The following is a 19,471-nucleotide window of genomic DNA, read 5'->3' as shown; positions in this document are numbered from 1 at the left end:
TAAATACCACTGTCTCGGTATATCAGTGCATTCCCCACCACGCAGTACTTCACATTCATTTTTGAGGAAACTATTCAATAAATAATAATTTATTTATCCAAGTCTTATTGTCTGACATCATGGCTTTGTAATGAACTGGTTTTCTTCTCGTTATTACCAATAGTTACTGTCATTTCTCAGATAAGTAAATCACTAGGCATATTTTGGAAAGCTTGCAATGAAGTATGTAGTCATGGGGCAGTTTGTTTGATGGCTTTTAGGTCATGGCTGCATATGAACTATAGCTAATATATCAAAATTGTTTTTCCATTATTTGGAAAGTATGAGAAAGAGATATATATTTGAGGTTTTCTATGATAAGGTTGGTAGCTAGATGCCAAAAGCAATGTTATTGGCACCAGCATAAGTTCTCCTGTTTCCCCTTCTCATATGCTGTGATAGAAGCTGAAGTGGGATATGAAAAACTTACCGAAATGAAGAAACTAGGAGTCATCAGCTAATGATTCTGACTAGATATTTTTTGTCAATCTATGCTCCCTGATCTTAGGAAATTTTGTGCAATGCATAAGAGAACTAAAAAGTAAATTCACGTTACTTCTGGATGAGCAGCTGGACAAAGCCGATGAGGACATGTTGTGATTTTTCTTATTGTGGGCTTCTTCCAATTCTTCAGATAAACTGTCTATGCACAGTTCACCACCCACTGCTACACCATTAGTGGTGACAATATCACTTCAAATATGACGGCATTTCTTCTGAATACTCCCCAAGCTGAATCATGCACTACTGTGTGAAATTAAAACAGTTGTAAAAGTACTATCTTAGGTTGATTAAATTGTAACCACTATTTATGTATGTACCACATAAATAAAGTGCCGTACTAAGTGTTTTTTCAAAAAGTAAACTTCTCATGGTGGCATTTTTAATTTCATTCACACACTTTGACCAACTTACCTTATTGTAATGTGTAGCTACCTAGCAGGGAGAAATAGCAATAAGAAAGAATGTCATACTTTGTCAGAGGAGCTGATACCAGTTGCTACAAAAAACGGAAACTGTCTAGGCTCTGTAGAATTCAGAGTTCTGTAGAATGGAATTTTTCATATTGAGAGGCTTTAAGAGAAACCACACCCATACTATATTTGATATCTGTAGCACTGTATTGGAGCACACAGTACTAAATCTTCTCTTAAGAAGAGCTCAAGGTTGCAGCTAACCTGACCCCCAAAAACATTATAAAACCACGAATGAAACTATTAGAAACACTTCCACAGAAATACACAGCACCAGTAACTTAATAAGTCATCACCTGAACAACCAGCTCCTCCAATCTGTACCAATCCCCCCCCCCTTCCTCCCCAGGCTGCTCCCAACTCTTTTATGAATATGTACTCGGCTACTACATGGCTCCAGCCTTTGCAGCACTACTTCCCTTTCTGTGCTGCAAGCCTGTACTTCCATTATCCCTTTCCCCCTCTGCCTTTCCATTGAATAGTCTTTCTGGTGTAGAACTTAATTGAATGTGGTGCATCATTCAGGACACTGGTTTTTCCATTTCACTTCTGGTGCTCTCTACACGGTTTCATTAATAAACAGATAGTCCCTGTTGGGTTTGACTTGCCACCACTTTGCTAAATTTTTGAGAAGTGCGGATTGTGCAGCGAAGGTCACCAAATGCAGTGTCTGTTCCACCTCTGTGTTTTTGCACCTCCACATCCTACCTTTCCAATAAGGTAGTATGTCCAAAATCCAGCATGGTAGCCATCTGGTGGTGGTGGTGGTGGTGGTGGTGGTGGTGGTGGTGGTGAGGGGTCTTTGAGAACTTGCATAGTAGTAGCCCCTAACCTTGCAGGGATCGCACTGTTGGAGTCTGAGATACCTCCCCATTCATGCCGAGGAGTGTGTGTCCATTGTGACTGGGGCACAGGGACTCTGAGCAACAGGTTGCTGGCCAGGTAGGTGTTGCTGAGGCTGGGTGGTACCCATGGGGAGAGACCCCATTTGGAGTGGGTGGTACCATGGCAGATAATTTGCATATGAAGCTTGCTCCCACTGGTGGGCGCATGGCTCCAGCAGTCTCTTCAGAAGGAAAGAAATCCTTCAACACAGTGATATTACCCCGAAATGTTTCCCTCTATGGCTGTGTCATGGAAGGAACTTTGGGTTAAGCAATTAGCAGAGAAATACTCCTCTCCCCCCCCCCCCCCCCCCCCCCCCCACCACCACCACCACCAATACCTGGTTTCTACAAGAAACACAGATGGGGATTATTTTTTGGTCACAAAGGCTTGATTCTTTGTAGAGATTATAGAGGACAAGTTTGGGACAGTTGCTTCATCTCCAAATTGAAGAGTGGATCAATTTTGATCAAAACAACATCCCTGCCTAGTTATGGGTGTTGCTTGCTTGTGACAAGCTGGGTAACATTTTGGGGACTATCACTCCTCATAATAGTCTAAACATGATTCATGGCATCAGTCTTCATTGTGCCCTCCTCTTGCAGTATGGTGATGAGCTACATACCAACTATGAGCGATGGGATGTACACTTTGCCCATCGTGTCCATAGGTGGCCATAGGACAATAGGGTTGCTACCGGGGCCTTCATATTGGTCTTTCAGGGCAATTCATTGTCTATGCATTGTAGTGCCAGCACAATCTGTAGGGATTGCAGATGGACATTCCTTGTGCTCCTCACACTTTCTACATTAGCTGCGGAGAGCACTTCCCCTGACTCATGAGACTGCACTGTCCTTCAGAGATTAAAAAAAATACAAGAACATGGGACTCTGGACAGACTGACATACCAGGAGAACAAGAAAAGTATGAGCATCTACATCCTGCACACGACATTGTTGTGCACCACAGCTATGATGATGTTGCTGTCTCTGCTGACGGTACTCCCTTCATTATGAATCCTACAATGAGATCTCAGAGCCACTCGATTATGCCTGCCCCTTGATGGTTGAGGGTTCTCCTCCTGATGCCCCATACCCCCATACCCACTTTGGGAGTAATGCCTCTCCACCCACTGTGGATGCAGATTTCCATCCGTCAGCCAGACACACATCACCCTCATCTGGCTTCTCATGTCAGGAAGAGATCCCTCGGGATACTTTTCTCCAAGGTTTCTGCTGGCCTGTAACCAGATATATCAGCTAGTAGCTGAAGGAGTCACAGGATGCTGGTCGCCCCCCCCCCCCCCCCCCCAGGGGGTCCACAACTCTTTTGTGGATATGTGCATAGCAAGCTCGGGACCCCGTGCTAATGTGGCCCTCCTTCCTTTCCGGGCTGCATACCTTCCTTTTCCGCATCCTTTCCCAGCCCCCATCTTCGCCCCCCACCTCCGCCTCTTTCCTTCCCTTTCTCCCCCTCTGGGAGTATGTTTTGTGCCTACGTTCGGAGACGGACACTCGAAAATGTAACGCATTCTTCACTATCTCTGCTTGCAAGTCTTCATCCTTCCTTTGTCCTTCTCTTTTCCTTACCTCTTCTCTTTACCCTTTTCTCTGCTGCGGCGTTTGAGACCTGTCTTCTTTCCTTTCCCTTTCTTTGTTTTTCCCTTTCTCATTTTTCCTCCCTGTGCATTTCTGAAGGCCGGCCCACGCATTTGCATGCATAGCCGATGACGGGGTAACGCGTAATTCCCTGCCCCAGGTAGACAGGTAGGACAGGTACGTACCCCCTGGTAACGGCGAGGCCCAGGGAGGGGTGATTACCCGAGCTGATACCTTCCGAAAGTGCCGATTGGTCCCTCCGTCCGTTTCTCGGGAGGTGTGACCTGAGGTGTGAACAATCAATCACCTGAGGCGGGAGTGCCCTCAGAGAGGGCCCCCACAAGGGAGGAGTGCGCCATCGGAGACGCCGGTAATAATGGGGATACTTCAGCAATGGTTTCCTCATCTTCTAATATGTCTGCTCACAAGTGTAAGTTCAATGAGTCTCAGCCATAGACAGTTGCCACAATTCCTTGTTTCTCGGTCTGACGAAGGTCACGACCTCTCCACGGTCAACCCATTCATTATTGAGTAAGGTGTCGGTGCAATTGCAGGTCCTGTAAAGTCTTGTACCAGATTACGAAATGGCACCTTGCTGTTAGAAACAGTCAGTGCCCTCCAGGCACAAAAATTGGTGCGTACTTCACTGCTACACACCTTCCCTGTCCTGGTGGAAGCGCACCGCACTTTAAATTCCTCACGTGGAGTTGTTTATACACGCTCCCTGGACGGGTTGTCCGACGAGGAAATTCAACACTACATGTCTGACCAGGGCGTAACGGCTGTTCATCGAGTCATGAAAAGGGTTGACATGAACATCATTCCAACCCGTACTGTCTTCTTGACATTTGACAGAGTTCAACTTCCATTGAACATAAAAGTGGGCTATGAGATAATTTCCGTTCGCCCTTACATCCCAAACCCTACACATTGCTATCGATGTCAGCGGTTCAATCACACTAGCCAGTCCTGTTCCAGTCTGGCGAAATGTGTTACGTGTGGCAAGGATGCCCATGACTGTGCTTGTCCACCTTCATCCCCTCGTTGCATCAACTGTATGGGTGACCACTCCACTTCCTCTAGAGATTGCCCCATTTTTAAACACAAAAAACTCATTCAGGAAATCAGAGTGAAGGAAAAGGTATCGACCTTTGCTGCTCGAAAATTATTCGCCAGTTGAAAGCGCACTGTGCCTCAGATAGGGTAAATACAGCACTGTCCTTGCCTCTCCTCGGCCAACAAAGGAGGCGGCCACTCAGACTTGTAGTCTCACCTTTAGTGCCACAGTCATCAGATTGGCCAGCGCAAAGATCGCCCATTCAACCTCTCCACTATCGCCTGCTCATTCTATGGTTCACCAAATCGGGTTCTGCTATATCTCGAGCCCAAAAGTCAGACACCCGGACTTCCAAAAAAGAGCCTACTCCTGAAGATTTTTTATGTACCCCAACCTCCCAACCATTGGTTCCTCCTTCAGCTAAACATCCTGTTTCCAAAAAGGCTAATAAGAAACCCAGATCCTCTCCTTCTCTGCCACAGCGTGTCTCATTTACAGCACCACCTGGCGGTAGCCGCCCTTGGCCATCTTCTGTGTCGCCGAGGCGCACCGCTGGCGGCCGATCGCTGGTGGCAGGAGCTGCTCCTGAACAACCTATGGATCAGGAGCTTCTGCCTTCGGCTGAATGCCGTTCCATGCTATCGGTCGCAAGCTCTGAGCAGTCGTTGAGTTGATGGCAACCTTGGTCACATTCTTCCATTTTCTGTCCACCCTATGTCCAATATCCATTGGAATATCCACGGCATTTGAGCCAATCGGTATGAATATTCGATCCTCTTACGATCCTACTCGCTGGTCATCTTCTGTCTTCAGGAAACAAAGCTGCGTCCCCACAACCGCTTTGTTTTCCCCAATTTTCAGTCAGTACAATTTGATCTCTCCTCTGTTGAGGGCACTCCAGCACATGGAGGAGGAGTCATGATTCTTCTCCATGATACTCTCCATTTTCACCCAATCCCCTTAAAAACTTTCTTCCAAGCTGTTGCTGTCCGTCTTTCCCTTTCTGGATACACCTTCTCTCTTTGTACTGTATACATTCCATTGTCCACACCAATGGCACGAGCTGATCTCCTTCCTCTTCATGGTCAGCTTCCACCTTATTTGCTGGTTAGGAACTTCAATGCCCATCACCTGCTTTGGGGGTCTCCACATCCTTGTCCGCGTGGCTCACTACATCTTCCACCAAGCGGATCTTGTTTGCCTCAACACTGGGGACCCTACATTTTTGTCTGCCTCCACGACAAATTTCTCTTATTTGGACCTTTCGGTCAGTACTGTTCCGCTAGCTCGGCACTTCGAATAGTTTGCCCTTGCTGATACACACTTGAGTGACCACGTTCCGTGTGTCCTTCGATTGCAGCCACAACTGCCATATATGCGCCCACGACACTGGAAGTTTTCTGAAGCCGATTGGACACTTTTTTCGTCCCTAGCGACATTCGATGACCGTCACTTTTCTAGCGTCGACGATGAGGTCACTCGTATATTACAGACGTTATTCTTACAGCTGCGGAATGTTTAATACCTCGGACTTCGAATTGCGCCCCCCCCCCCCCCCCCCCCAAGTTCCTTGGTGGAACAAGGCCTGCCGTGACGCAATACGTGAGCGGCGACGTGCTCTTCGTGTTTTCAGACACCATCCTACTCTGGCCAACTGTATCCGCTATAAGCAGTTCCGTGCGCAATGCCGTCGCGTCATCCGCGATAGCAAGAAGGCAAGCTGGAACTTCTTTACTAGCTCATTTAACACCTTCACTCCCTCCTCGGAAGTTTGGAGTTCAATTCGACGGTTATCTGGCGCACCTAGTTTCTCCCCGGTCTCTGGGCTCACTGTCGCGCATGATACATTAGTGGACCCCGTCGCAATTTCTAACTCATTGGGTCAACAATTTGCTGAGATTTCGAGCTTTTCAAGTTACCTGCCAGCGTTTCTCCCGAAGAAACGTGCAGCGTTTCTCCCGAAGAAACGTGCAGTGGAAGTGCAACCTCTTGATTTCTCCTCTCAAAATCGCGAAAGCTATAATACTGTTTTCTCCATGCGGGAACTCCAACATGCACTCTCTTCTTGTCGCTCCTCTGCCCCAGGACCAGATGATATCCACATCCAAATGTTGCTGCATTTATCATACCATAGTCTGCGTTACCTCCTTTGCCTTTATAATCGAATTTGGACCAACATTACTTTTCCCAGACGTTGGCGGGAAGCTATCGTCGTTCCTGTTCCGAAACCTGGAAAGGACAAACATCTCCCCTCTAGCTATTGCCCCATTTCTCTCAAGAGTAGTGTACGTAAGGTTTTGGAGCGTATGGTGAATTGCCTGGTGCCTGGAGTACCGCAGTCATTTAACACCTGCCCAATGCGGTTTCCGAAAGCATTGTTCTGCAGTTGACCGTCTTGTTGCTGTCTCCACTTATAACATGAACAATATTCTCCAGAAGCGTCAGACAGCAGCAGTATTTTTTGATCTGGAGAGAGCATACAATACCTGTTGGAGGACAGGCATCCTTCGCACACTGTTCTTTTGGGGCTTTTGAGGTCAGCTGCCCCTTTTTCTTCGCGAATTTATGACAGAGCGCACATTTAGAGTGTGGGTGAACACTACTCTCTCCTGTACTTTCTCCCAAGAAAACGAGGTACCCCAGAGCTATGTGCTAAGTGTTGTACTGTCTGCGATTGCCATAAATCCAATTATGGATCGTCTCCTTCCTGATGTCTCGGGCTCCCTCTTTATGGATGATTTTGCGATCTACTACAGCTCTCAAGGGACCAGCCTTCTTGAATGACGTCTTCAAGGATGTCTCGATTGCCTCCACTCTTGGAGCGTTAAAACAGGCTTCCGCTTTTCTCCCAGTAAGACCGTTTGTGTTAATTTTTGGCGTTGTATGGAGTTTCTTCCACCTCCCTTACATCTAGGACATGTCAACCTTCCATTTTTGGACATTGCTAAATTCTTGGGTCTTACGTTTGACAGAAAACTGTGCTGATCCTCCCACGTTTCCTGTCTTTCGGCTCACTGTCTGCGATCCCTCAACACCCTCCGTGTCCTGGATGGTACCTCCTGGGGAGCAGGCAGAGTGATGCTTCTTCGCCTCTATCACGCCTTAGTGCGCTCGAAATTGGACTATGGAAGCATAGCTTACTCCTCTGCTTGGCCGTCTATTCTTCGGCGTCTCAACTCTGTCCACCACCGTGGATTACGTTTAGTGTCTGGAGCTTTTTACACCAGCCTTGTGGAAAGCCTTTATGCTGAGACTGCTAAACCTCTGCTGTCCAGTCGGCAAGCTGTCCTCCTGAGTCGTTATGCTAGCCGTCTGTCTTCCATGCCTGCAAATCCGGCCTACGACATTTTTTTTTTTGACGCCTCCTTGGATTTAGGGTCGCTGCCCTTCCTCCCTACTACCACTGGGAGTCCGCTTCCATCAACTTCTACATTCTATTTCCTTCGACTTTCCTAAAACTTTCTTGACAACTTGGGGTACAGCACTGCCTAGGTTCCGGCCCCAGACCTGCCTGCACCGTGACCTTTGTCAGTTCCCCAAGGATGGTACCCCTTCTCTTGTTTATCGTAGGGCATTTGCTGCGCTATGCGCACAAATGAAGGATGCCACATTCATTTACACTGATGATTCAAAAACACCGTTTGGTGTTGGACCGTGACCTTTGTCAGTTCCCCAAGGATGGTACCCCTTCTCTTGTTTATCGTAGGGCATTTGCTGCGCTATGCGCACAAATGAAGGATGCCACATTCATTTACACTGATGATTCAAAAACACCGTTTGGTGTTGGGAGTGCCTATATTGTTGGCGACACCCGAAATCGATTTCGGCTTCCTGACCAGTGTTCGGTTTATACTGCGGAGCTTTATGCTGTTCTCCAGGCTGTCCAATACATCAGTCGCCATCAGCGGATACAGTATGTTATCTGCTCAGACTCTCTCAGCACTCTCCTCAGTCTCCAAGCTCTCTACCCTGTGCACACTCTGGTCCACCGGATTCAGGACTGCCTCCACTTGCTCCACTTGAGGGGCGTCTCTGTGGTGTTCCTCTGGATTCCAGGACATGTTGGTATCTGTGAAAATGAGGCAGCTGATATAGCGGCCAAGACTGCCGTATCTCTTCTTCGGCCAGCTACTCACATGATTCCCTTCGCCGATCTACGGAGCGTTCTGTGGCGTCGTGTTGCTCTTTTATGGCACGGACATTGGTTGACACTTCCCAGTAATAAATTGCAGGACACGAAAGCTCTTCTCTGTGCTTGGACCTCTTCCTCCTAAACGCGTCGTCTGGAGGAGGTAATTTTAACTAGACTCCGGATAGGGCACTGTCTTTTTAGCCATCGACATCTTTTAAGCGGCGGTCTTCCCCCACTCTGTGCCCACTGATCTCAACTGTGGAAGGTGAGACCCCTTTTACTTGAGTGCCCCTATTTTACTCCCTTATGCACACGTCTACAGCTGTCGCCTGATATATCTTCCATTTTAGCGGATGATACGCAATCAGCCGATCGCGTTCTCGAGTTCATTAGTGCCAATGAGATGACGTCAGTAGTTTGAAGCTCGTTTTGGAGACAAACAACCCCCCTTCTATACTGGTGTTTTAAGCTTTCCTTCTGTTTTTGGTTTCCCCACTTTTTTTAGTTTTGCTCCCATTGCTGCTGGTTTCCAGTTTTATTTTTTAGTTTTTCCTAAGTCACAGACCGGGCGCTAATGACCATAGCAGTTTTACGCCCTAAAACCATAAAAAAAACCATAAAAGAAAAAAAGATGCTGGTCGTAGTGCTTGACAATCTTCTTCAGTCCCTGAAACTAATTTAGGGAAGCCCTCCTAGTCAGCAAACCCTCTAAACAAAAGACAAAAAGTTTTCCAAGATGAAGGAAATTACCATGACCCTCACACCATCAAAACCCATATGTTCTACTTCTGTGGCAGTGGCGACAATCCCAGTGGCCTCTGACATTCCCGATCACACCACACAACATGTCTCAGAATTTGTGTCCCAACCAGTGGTACCAAGTGACACTGGGACATAACCTGACCTCGTGGTCCATCCAAACCTTCACCTTATACTGACAGCATGATTCTCTAATAGAATTGTTTTTTTTTTCCACCACTTGGCTGAGCTACATCGTCTCTTAAGTTCCTCTCCTACTTTCGCATTGCTGTACAGGAAACTTGGTTTCCAGTAACATTTTAAGAATTGTGCTGATTGTGATAGGGTGTCAGGTGGAATTTACTTACATTATGAACTCTGTATCTAACGAACTTGAGCCTCTTGATACAACTTTGGAAGCTGTGGCTGTTTGGGTAAGGGCATTTCAGGATTTTACCATCTGTAATGTTTATCTCCCTCCCAATGGTGGAGTGTCTCAGAACGTACTGCCTGCATTGGTTTCTCAGCTCCCCCCACCTTATCTAATCATGGGCGTCTTCAGTGCCCATATCCATTTGTTTGGTGGAGCCAGGCTGGCTGGCCGTGGTAAAGACATCAAAAACATACTAGCAGTTCTTGACCTCTGTTTCTTGAATATTGATGCCTCCACATACTTCAGCATGGCACATGGAACTTACTCGGCCATTGATCTTGCAGCCCTGGTCTTCCGATCCATCCACTGGAGGGACTGCAGTGACCTGTGCGGTAGTGACCACTGCCCAGTCTTCCTGTCCCTCTCTGTGTCACTCCCCTAGGTGCCCACCTAGATTAGCTCTCCTCAGTGCCAACTGGTATGCTTTCACTTCCACTGCCCTTCTGGTCTACCAGGTAAATGGGGGCATTGACAAAGCTGCCCAGAATGTAACAATGGCCATTTTGTCAGCAGGAGACATAGCAATCCCTTATTCTTCATGGCCCCCAATAGGAAGGTAGTACCTTGGTGGACCACGGAAATTGCTGAGGCCATTAAAGATCGTAAGCAGGCTCTCAATGCCATAAATGGCATCCATCAGCCAAGTACCTCATTGCATTTGAACTGCTCCGTGTCTGGGTCCACCACTTAAACGACAGAAGCAATAATGCTGGGAATGGTAAATTTCAACCATTAGATCATGTACTCCTCCATCAAGGTTTTTGTGAAGATCTGGTGTTTCTATGGATACCAGACCTTTGCAGGTGTAATTGATATTTCCTTGAACAGTGCTGTTTTCACTGACCCAGACACCAGCTGAACATTTTGCTCAGCATTATGCTCAAGCCTCTGTGTCTGAGAACTATTAACCTGCCTGTGATGTCCTTAAACCATGGATAGCACTTATCTTTCACTATGTACCATCTGTGGCCCTGTAATACCCACTGCTGATAATTTGGTTTGCCTGGAGTTTGCCATCCGAACAGCTTTTGACCGGCGTCATCACCTTATTGCTGTCTTCTTTGACATACAAAAGTTTGATGACATCACATGGTGACACCACATCCTTGCTACCTTACATGAGTGGGGTGTGTGGGATCCAATTCCAGTTTTTGTCCAGAACTTCTTGTTACACCAAAACAATGCTTCACACAGTAACACCCCCTGCCCGCCCCCCCTCAGTATCCAAGAGAGGTGGGGTCCAGCAGAGCTGTGTATTAAGTGTACCTCTGTTTTTAGTGGCCATAAATGGTCTAGCAGCAGCTGTGTGGTCTTCAGTATCAACCTCCTTCTATGCCACCATTTTTTTGCTTTTACTATTTCTGCTCTGAAGCTGCCAAGCAATCACAACTAATCCAACTACTATCTCTCACCTTGAATATTGCTTTCCTTAAATAGAATGTACTTGGCAGACCTGCAGCTGCCGCTACGGTCACTATACCCAGCTGTCGTACCCCTGCAAGAAGTGAAAATATGGCCTCAAGACTGCTTTTACCTTTCACATTGGCACGTTACAATCTTCACTCTAACTCCTGGGGGGTGTAATGATGCCAGATTTCATGTATGCATGGGTCCGGCTTTATCAGACCTTTTATCCATGGGAATGGTATACCTCAGAGCTCAATATTGGGTATAACTTTATTTGCTGCAGTAATCGACTGTGTCCCACCAGGCCTGCCTCTCTCTCTCTCTCTCTCTCTCTCTCTCTCTCTCTCTCTCTCTCTCTCTCTCTCTCTCTCTCTCTCTAGAATTTCTGACACCAAAAGGAATTTCTCCCACCCCACTGTCCCTACATCATCAGTCCCACTGCTCTTTCGATCATCAAAACCACTTGGGGTTAATACTAGATAGAGATCTAAATCGATTGTCCCATACATCCTACTTGTCAGCTGGATATGTCCTTTCCTGAATGCCTTGCATGTTCTAAGTCCCACTACATGGAGAGTGGTCCAGATGGTCCTTCTTAATTTGTATCAGTCCTCTGTCTGATCGAAGCTGGACTATGGATGCATTACGTATTTGTCTGCACAATTGTCTTTTTTTACACCACCTGAATGTAATTCACCATCACAGAAACAGGTTGACCACTGATACATTCTCCACCAGTCCAGTTATGAGCCCCTATGTGGAATTGGCCAAATTACTGCTGTCATTCCAGCACAATGTCCTGCTCTGCAAATATGATTGCTGATTGTCCTCGGTGTCCAGCAACCAATCTAATGCTTACTTTTTTCATTATTTCCTTGACAGCCAATATGAGGCATACTCTGCTTCCATTTTGCTGCCAGAGTTCACTTTCATATCCTAATTTGAAAGCTTCATCTCACATCCTTACCTCTGTGCAGAGGTCCATGCCCATCTTTGACTTACTTTGCTTCCAAAGGAGGCAGCTCTGGCTGTGGTCATTTACTGGACATTTCTAGAATTTTGGATGCAGTTTGGGGACAGCAACTTAATTTACAGTGATGGTTCTAAGGATGACCATGGCACAGAATACACCTTTGTTGTAGGTGAAGAAATCTTCTGGTTTTATTGTTAGACCAGTGACCAATTTTTACTGCAAAGCTGTTTGCCATTTATCACACCATCTTGTACATTCATAGACATGAAATTTCTGAATGTACACATACTATCCTATAGTACAGCAGATCCAGAAGTGCCTTCACTTGCTCACTGATGCTAATACTAATGTATAATTCATATAGGTCTATAAAATATGTCGGGGGGAATGAGGCGGCGGCAGCTACTCCCGCTCCCACTAATAAGGCTGCAACTATACTACCAAAGCCTTTTAGCCACACTGCACCCTTGGGCAATACTGGTGTTGCCATACATAGAAGCAGTCTGTCATTCTGGCACAAACAGTCATCTCTATGTGAAAAAACTGAGAGATTAAACGCCTCCCTACAGTTCAAGCAACTCTCGTCCATCTTGTTGTAAGGAGAAATTTTAACTAGGCTGTGTATTGGGCAATGTCTTTCCTGCAGTCATCTGTTCAGCAGAGACACTGTCATAGTTTGCTGTCACTGTAATGAACCACTGGAGTGTGCCAATGTCAGTTTTTGGCACACCTTACACTATAATATGCATTTATCATCACAGCCATCCAAGGTTCTGTACAACACATTCTATGCTTTACTCACAACAACAACAACAACAACAACAACAACAACACCAAACATGGGAAAGCAAAATTAATTTTAGCCCTTGGACACTAGTTGTCCTAAAAATTCTTCCCAAATGACCTCTTTAAAAAAAGGGGGGGGGGACTAATTGAAACAGTTGATTTTAACTTCCATTATTTTTCATTGCCTTTTTCCTGGTTCACTGTCACTATTCATTGTAGTTTCATCCACCTACTAATGCCATTTACATTCCTACTGGCATGAATATCCACAGAGCACTTTCCCGCAATGAGCCATTTTAAGACAGTATCAGGACACTCATGACCCAACTGTTTTGCAACCTAAAGACACCCCCAACCTGCAGAAAAAAGGTCGCTAACTGACAAGCTATGCTCAAGAATGGGATGAAAGAGACTTAAGCATGCTACCTATTTTGTTAAGTGTTTTATATATTATATTTCATAATGACTTTTGCAGCTAACCTCTGTGATTTTCCTGCAGGTAATTTAATGTTACTGAACATCTACTTCAGGTCTATTCACATGCATGAATATAAATATTTCATAGTTGTGAGTTTCCAGTAAATGAAAGCCAATCTTGTTCTTCAACAACAATGAATCTCTTCACCTATTTATGCTCACTGAGCCATCTGTAGTCATAGACTTGAGCCTTGAGTCTTGATCATGTACAGGTATTTCTGCATTTCACAACAGTATTATGCTGGTGTGCCTTCCATATGCACATCACCGTCATTATTCCCAAAGAGCCAGGCCAATATTATCCACCAGCTCTTTCAGATGTTTGACTGCATCCTTATTGAACTAAGTCACAAATAATTTTGCTGTAAAGCAGATGCAACTAATCCATAATACAAACTTTTCACCTAGCATCATTATACTTCAATAAAACTGTGTATCTTCTTTTGAAATTGGTTGAGGGCAATCCAGTATTGACATACCTCAGAGTTGAAGCATTTGATCAAATGTAGTGCTCTTTTCATCTTGCTGAACCAACTGTAAACTTGAGTTATCACTTTCATCTAGTTGTTTGTGTTATCTTAAATCAACCTAGCTGGTCACTTTGAAATATGATTGGTATATAGAATGAGCAGAGTATGTAAACAGATTAAAAATATTGGTTGTCTGTAACCATCGTAGCTGGTGGACACACAAGCAGTCTAGACATTAGAATTTAATCACTGCACAATACCTCATGTTTTTCCATTTTCAACACCATGTGCATGACAACTGTTTCAAATGACTGTCTACAGTCATCTGCTACCTGAAATGACTTGCATGGCATGTATTAACACATGTACCAGTGAAGAACTGTGTGTGGGGTGGGGAATTGAGTGAATAGTGCTGCGATCTCTGGGCGAGATGAATTTCACCACCAATATTGAAGAAAAATGTGATACTACATGGTATTCTTTTTCAATAAAAGTGACTGACATATGGAGGCCCAGAGACATATATCATTCTACAGAATTTTTTACTCTAACTAGATGCTGATACCTTTGTATTATAAAACTGTGGAATTATGTACTTCTGAAATAAAACAAGCTTCACAACTACTGCTACAACTAAACATTACTATTGTTTACAGGAACGAAGTGTGGCGATTCCTTCCTCAAAATTACGGCACAGAAGGACAGAGGCTCAGAACACTTTTATTCAGGGGATTTAAATACGGTTTTGCAGCTTTCTTAGTAACAATTGCAGTTGAGAAAGCTTGGGAGAAGATGCATCCTGGAAGTGGACATGGGCATGGCCATGATCATCATTAAGAAGTATTTTGTGAAGTCTGCAGATACATGATGAACATTAGTGTACATAAGTAGCTTTGTTGCATTGTAGTACTGTGATGATTGTTGTCAGAGGCCTCGACACTGTTATAAAAACCCTAATACTGTGTTTCAAACAGGATCTCAGTTGTTTCATAGTAATTTTGTATGTGTAACAAGCAAAGCAGTGGCTGAGATCTACCATCGTGTGGTAGTGACGGTACAATAATAGTTACAAGTGACTAAAAGATACACTTGAAAACAAAATAAATACTGTCATGTAATTGTGGTAACATTGCTTTTTACAAATAATTACAAAAATCATTAGTTTTTATAAAATTCCTCAGACAAGATGAATATTTGTCATTGTCTGCCCCAAAGTGGCTTGATCTTTCTGGAAGAAAATCTTGAGTAACTATAGCTTAAACAGTCGTTGTTCCAATGTTTCTTTTTGGTTTTTCTTTTTTTTTTTTAATGAGGTAGTTGCCGCAGTATTATTGTCATTGCTCTTGTTTATCAACTAATTAGTGGCCATTTTGATCACCAAATATTTTTCTGATTCTTTCATTGTGTGGATTGGTTTCACCAAGTGCCTGAGGAAATTTTTTGCTGATGTCCCGCCACAGATTTTCAGCCATCAATGGTTGAGTAATCTGTAAAAACAAATGTTTATGGTGATGCATATTGTCACATTCTTTTGAAGAAAGGAAATAAGTTAAAAATTATAATTCAGGCAGAAATCGTGTAAGCACACTACACTTGCTGAAGATAATGGGTAGTCACTCAGATGAACACAAGGTACAAGTAGGAGAAATAAAGTTCCAGGATACATTTAATGAACACTGTATTCAGTTTCTTTGGGGATCATCCTTGTTGTTAATAAATGCTCAATGAACATCAGCAACAGGCAATGTCTACCACAGATGTACTTACATTCAATACAGAAGGTACTTTGTATGAATAGAGTTGGTAGAAACAAAGTACTTACCAGACATCAGTATTTCTAAAAAGTTATAACTCATGTCACAAAGATTTATTGGACACTAGAAACTACTGCAATTTCAGTTCAATATTTCATTTACCCCATTTTGAGGTCAAAATTCACTAATAAAATTAGTATCACCTCTCCAGCAATGATGAATACTGAACTATAACCATGGGTTGAATTACTTTCCATTTAATATCTACCCTCATGTTCATAATAGCATTCTACTTACCTTCTGTTGGAAGATATACCAGTACTCCTTGCATTCTAAGTAAACTTGTGCTACAGTGGCTGGTATTACAGAGTGTTTCTGTAATATGGTGATCAATGCCGTGTGCACACAGGTGATGACGCAAGACAATGAACCTTGGCAGCAGATTGGGGGATAAGACCATGTCAGTCAAGATGTGGATGGTACAGAGGAAAGTTCAGTGTGTTCTGTAGCTTGTTAAAGTAGAATCCATGACCAACTTTAAACATAAATATTGTTGTGTGTACCATGAAGAGCCATCACATAGAAGTAATGTTAATTGTTGAGATAAGCAATTTGTTCGACAAAACACATTCTGATGGGGTAAGTGCCAAGTCTGTAGAAGCTATACGGGATAGCTAAGGAGCCCCAAAAACCCTGTGTGCATGTGGTAAAGTGATACACGCAAATGATTGGGGTTTGTTACAGATATGCTTCATGAGATCAGCTAAAATATTTATGAAGAACATTTTGTTCATCACTGTCAAAAGACGAGCTTAATGTAACACACCTAAGGTGAACCTGTGATGTGCCATGATACAATTATAACCCCACTTTTTGCGGGGCAGACTGTGATGTCAAACTACCCCCTTGACATGTTGCAATTCTATGCACTGCCATAATTTGCAAAAGGTGTCACCCTTCAACAAGCCAGCACTCCTTCACACTGTGGCAACAATGTTCACATGTTTCTGGATACAAAATTTCCCCAGCAGTGGACAGAAATGAGTGATTTCAAGTCATGGACAGTAAGATTCCCAGACCTAACACCACTACACTTAAACTATTTGAGTTATTTGAAGTAATAAGTTTTTACACAAGATACCCTTACATTTGTGTGGGACGAAATACAATATCATTTAGTGGTGTGTAGGGCAAGAAATGGAACACACACTGAGCTGCATTGAACAGGTATGCACACTTGGAGTTTCCCTTTCATTTCCATCTTGTTTCAGGTACTTTCATTGCTTTTCTGTGAGAATTTAAAACTGCACCATTACTGTATGGGCACACTATACATCTGCAGTGGAGAGTAGTGCTACTTACAGAAAAGAACATAGTTTTACAAACTGTGAAGTAAAATTTGCCTCAGTTTGTGTTCTGTCAATGGGTTTTTGTTAAAGTGTTAACTCGTAATTTAAATGTTACTATTATTGTGCAGGGAAAAAATCACTTTACTTTGTGGCCAGTTTTGATGTTACCTTTTGACAGCTTATTTTTCGGTATTACATTAAAAATGAAAACATGTTAACTCATATTTACTAAATGTCATAGATCACATTTATATTATTGGAAAGAATAAAACTTCCAAATACCGTATTTACTCTAATTTAAGCCGCACTTTTTTCGGTTTTTGTAATCCAAAAAAACCGCCTGCGACTTAGGATCGAGTGCAAAGTAAGCAGAAGTTCTGAAAAATGTTGGTAGGTGCCGCCACAACTAACTTCTGCCGTCGAAAAAATGTAACGCTACACAGGCATGCTTTGGAGGCACAAAGATAAATACTGACGCCAAACCTTCTACGTCAGTAAATAAATTAAAAAAAAAAAAGTTGTAAGACTTGCTTTTTTCTCCACCCTGAGTTTCGACCACTGCATTTTCCTACATTATCCAACGAAGTAAATACAAATTCCGTGTTGTTCATCTTTGAATGTAGCAGCATTTCAATGTACTGCGAAAATCCGACTGACAAGACTGGAATGTTTGTCAATACGGCCAACTCTACGTTCTGAATTTTTTCCTACCTATGAGAAGAGATGGTTGCTAATAGGAAATTTTATGAATTGTGAATCACTTGCAGTATTCTCTTCGCCATAAGAATAATACGAATATAAACATTTTGCTATGTATTCTTTCGTGTTTGATGCTATCTCATTTAAATCCTGTCTGCATAATAAACTACGAAACTAAGGTGAGACAACAGCAAACGCGGAAGAATATACATATCATGTCATGTTTATACTCGTATTATTCCTATGCCTAATAGTGATACAGTCAGAAATGAAGCATGACAATTGACTAGATTTTTAAATCTACAATGACTCTAATTTCTGTGCAGAATGTAATGGACTAAAGAGGTGTTGGCAAGGATTTTCGAACGGAGAGAAATTTTCGCTAAACTCTCGTTCAGAACATCTTCTATCATACTCAGTCTCTTATTTGGTTCTTGTTGGTCGTAATCAAAGAAAGCAGCAGTGTAAGTAACAACAAATAGCAGTTTCTTGTCGCTGTTTCGCTAATGAGACGATTCCTAATTGTAAGCGGCGGTAGCGTGCACATAAGCAAGCCATGCCACGAGCGGCGACAGGCCGTAAAACACTCATTATCAGAATGAGACAAACAATGCATGACACAGTACAGTAACGCATTTTCAGCTTAAAGTGATGTAAACACCTAAAACAAAGAGAACGGAACTTATCAGATCAAAGAAAAATAATCAATTCAAACCAGACGAAGCACATGAAACAGGAAGGGTACTCGTATAAATATGGATGGAGTGCCTGACGCATAGCAGTGGCTACCTGGAAAAAGCTTAACTGCTAAGATTACGACTCGAACCAAACTACTATAGCTGTATCGTCATTCATTCAACCTGAATTGTCTCAAATTACAATGGACCAACTTTGTTTAGATTTGGAGGTGCGGCCTAAAACTTCTCTCCCCCCTTGACTTTAGAGTCTCAAATTTCAGGTGCGGCTTAGATTCGGTCAATTTTTTTCCCTTGATTCCGAGTCTCATTTTTCAGGTGCGGCTTAGATTCGAGTAAATGTGGTAAATCTAATCAATAAAAGAAAAAAATAGCTCTTCTACCTATGATAGTGAGTTTCTTAGAAGAAAGCTCACATCCAAGAGGTTATATAGCCATTTCGTCCACATATTGGTACTAGCTGAGAAACCCAGCATTGCCTATGTATTTACTCCAGTCTCCTGTTAGTCCATCTCCTGCTTTGGCCCCCTTCTCTTTTTCACCCCTTCTTTCCCCATCTCACTACCTATTCCCTTTCTCTGTACCCCCTTCCTCTCCCTCACCCCTCTTCCTTTGGGCGCTAATGACCGTAGCAGTTTTGCACTCTAAAACCATAACAAAAAAAACCTCTTTCTTTATCCACCTCTCCCCATCTCCTGCCTATCCACATTATCACTGGTGATTCGTGTCCAAAAGTATTTATTCCCAGATCATAACTGGCATGTGTGCTAAAATTTGACTATCATTTCAAGGCTTTTGCCAGTACCTTTGCTCACACATGCAGCACATGCCAAATATGAAACGTGTCCAAACGTGTGAAATATAAGTATGTCGTGTAAATTTTGCCCTGCAGTTAAAGTTCACATACAATGTGTCAAAATATAGAGGTTGAAGTCTATTCACAAAATCTTTATTATTGAAATATACAGTTTAGGGTTGTACTTAAATGTAATCCAGCATGCCTAT

At 43.4% G+C, this 19,471-nt stretch overlaps 2 protein-coding genes across 2 annotated transcripts in view; one reads left to right on the top strand and one right to left on the bottom strand.

The window, feature by feature from the left end:
* Positions 1-15,096, top strand: part of LOC126277941 (NADH dehydrogenase [ubiquinone] 1 beta subcomplex subunit 3) — a 28,342-nt gene extending 13,246 nt beyond the window's left edge. Inside the window, exon 3 of the mRNA XM_049977535.1 lies at positions 14,626-15,096. Coding sequence (XP_049833492.1) covers positions 14,626-14,806 — 181 coding nt within the window. The 3' untranslated portion in view covers positions 14,807-15,096. The remainder of the gene's footprint in view (positions 1-14,625) is intronic.
* Positions 15,059-19,471, bottom strand: part of LOC126277940 (acyloxyacyl hydrolase-like) — a 90,214-nt gene continuing 85,801 nt past the window's right edge. Inside the window, exon 11 of the mRNA XM_049977533.1 lies at positions 15,059-15,456. Coding sequence (XP_049833490.1) covers positions 15,328-15,456 — 129 coding nt within the window. The 3' untranslated portion in view covers positions 15,059-15,327. The remainder of the gene's footprint in view (positions 15,457-19,471) is intronic.

This window comes from Schistocerca gregaria, chromosome 6 (genome assembly GCF_023897955.1).
Source record: "Schistocerca gregaria isolate iqSchGreg1 chromosome 6, iqSchGreg1.2, whole genome shotgun sequence".
NCBI classification, from domain to species: Eukaryota; Metazoa; Arthropoda; class Insecta; order Orthoptera; family Acrididae; genus Schistocerca; species Schistocerca gregaria.
This window is presented reverse-complemented; position numbering and strand designations above follow the sequence as displayed.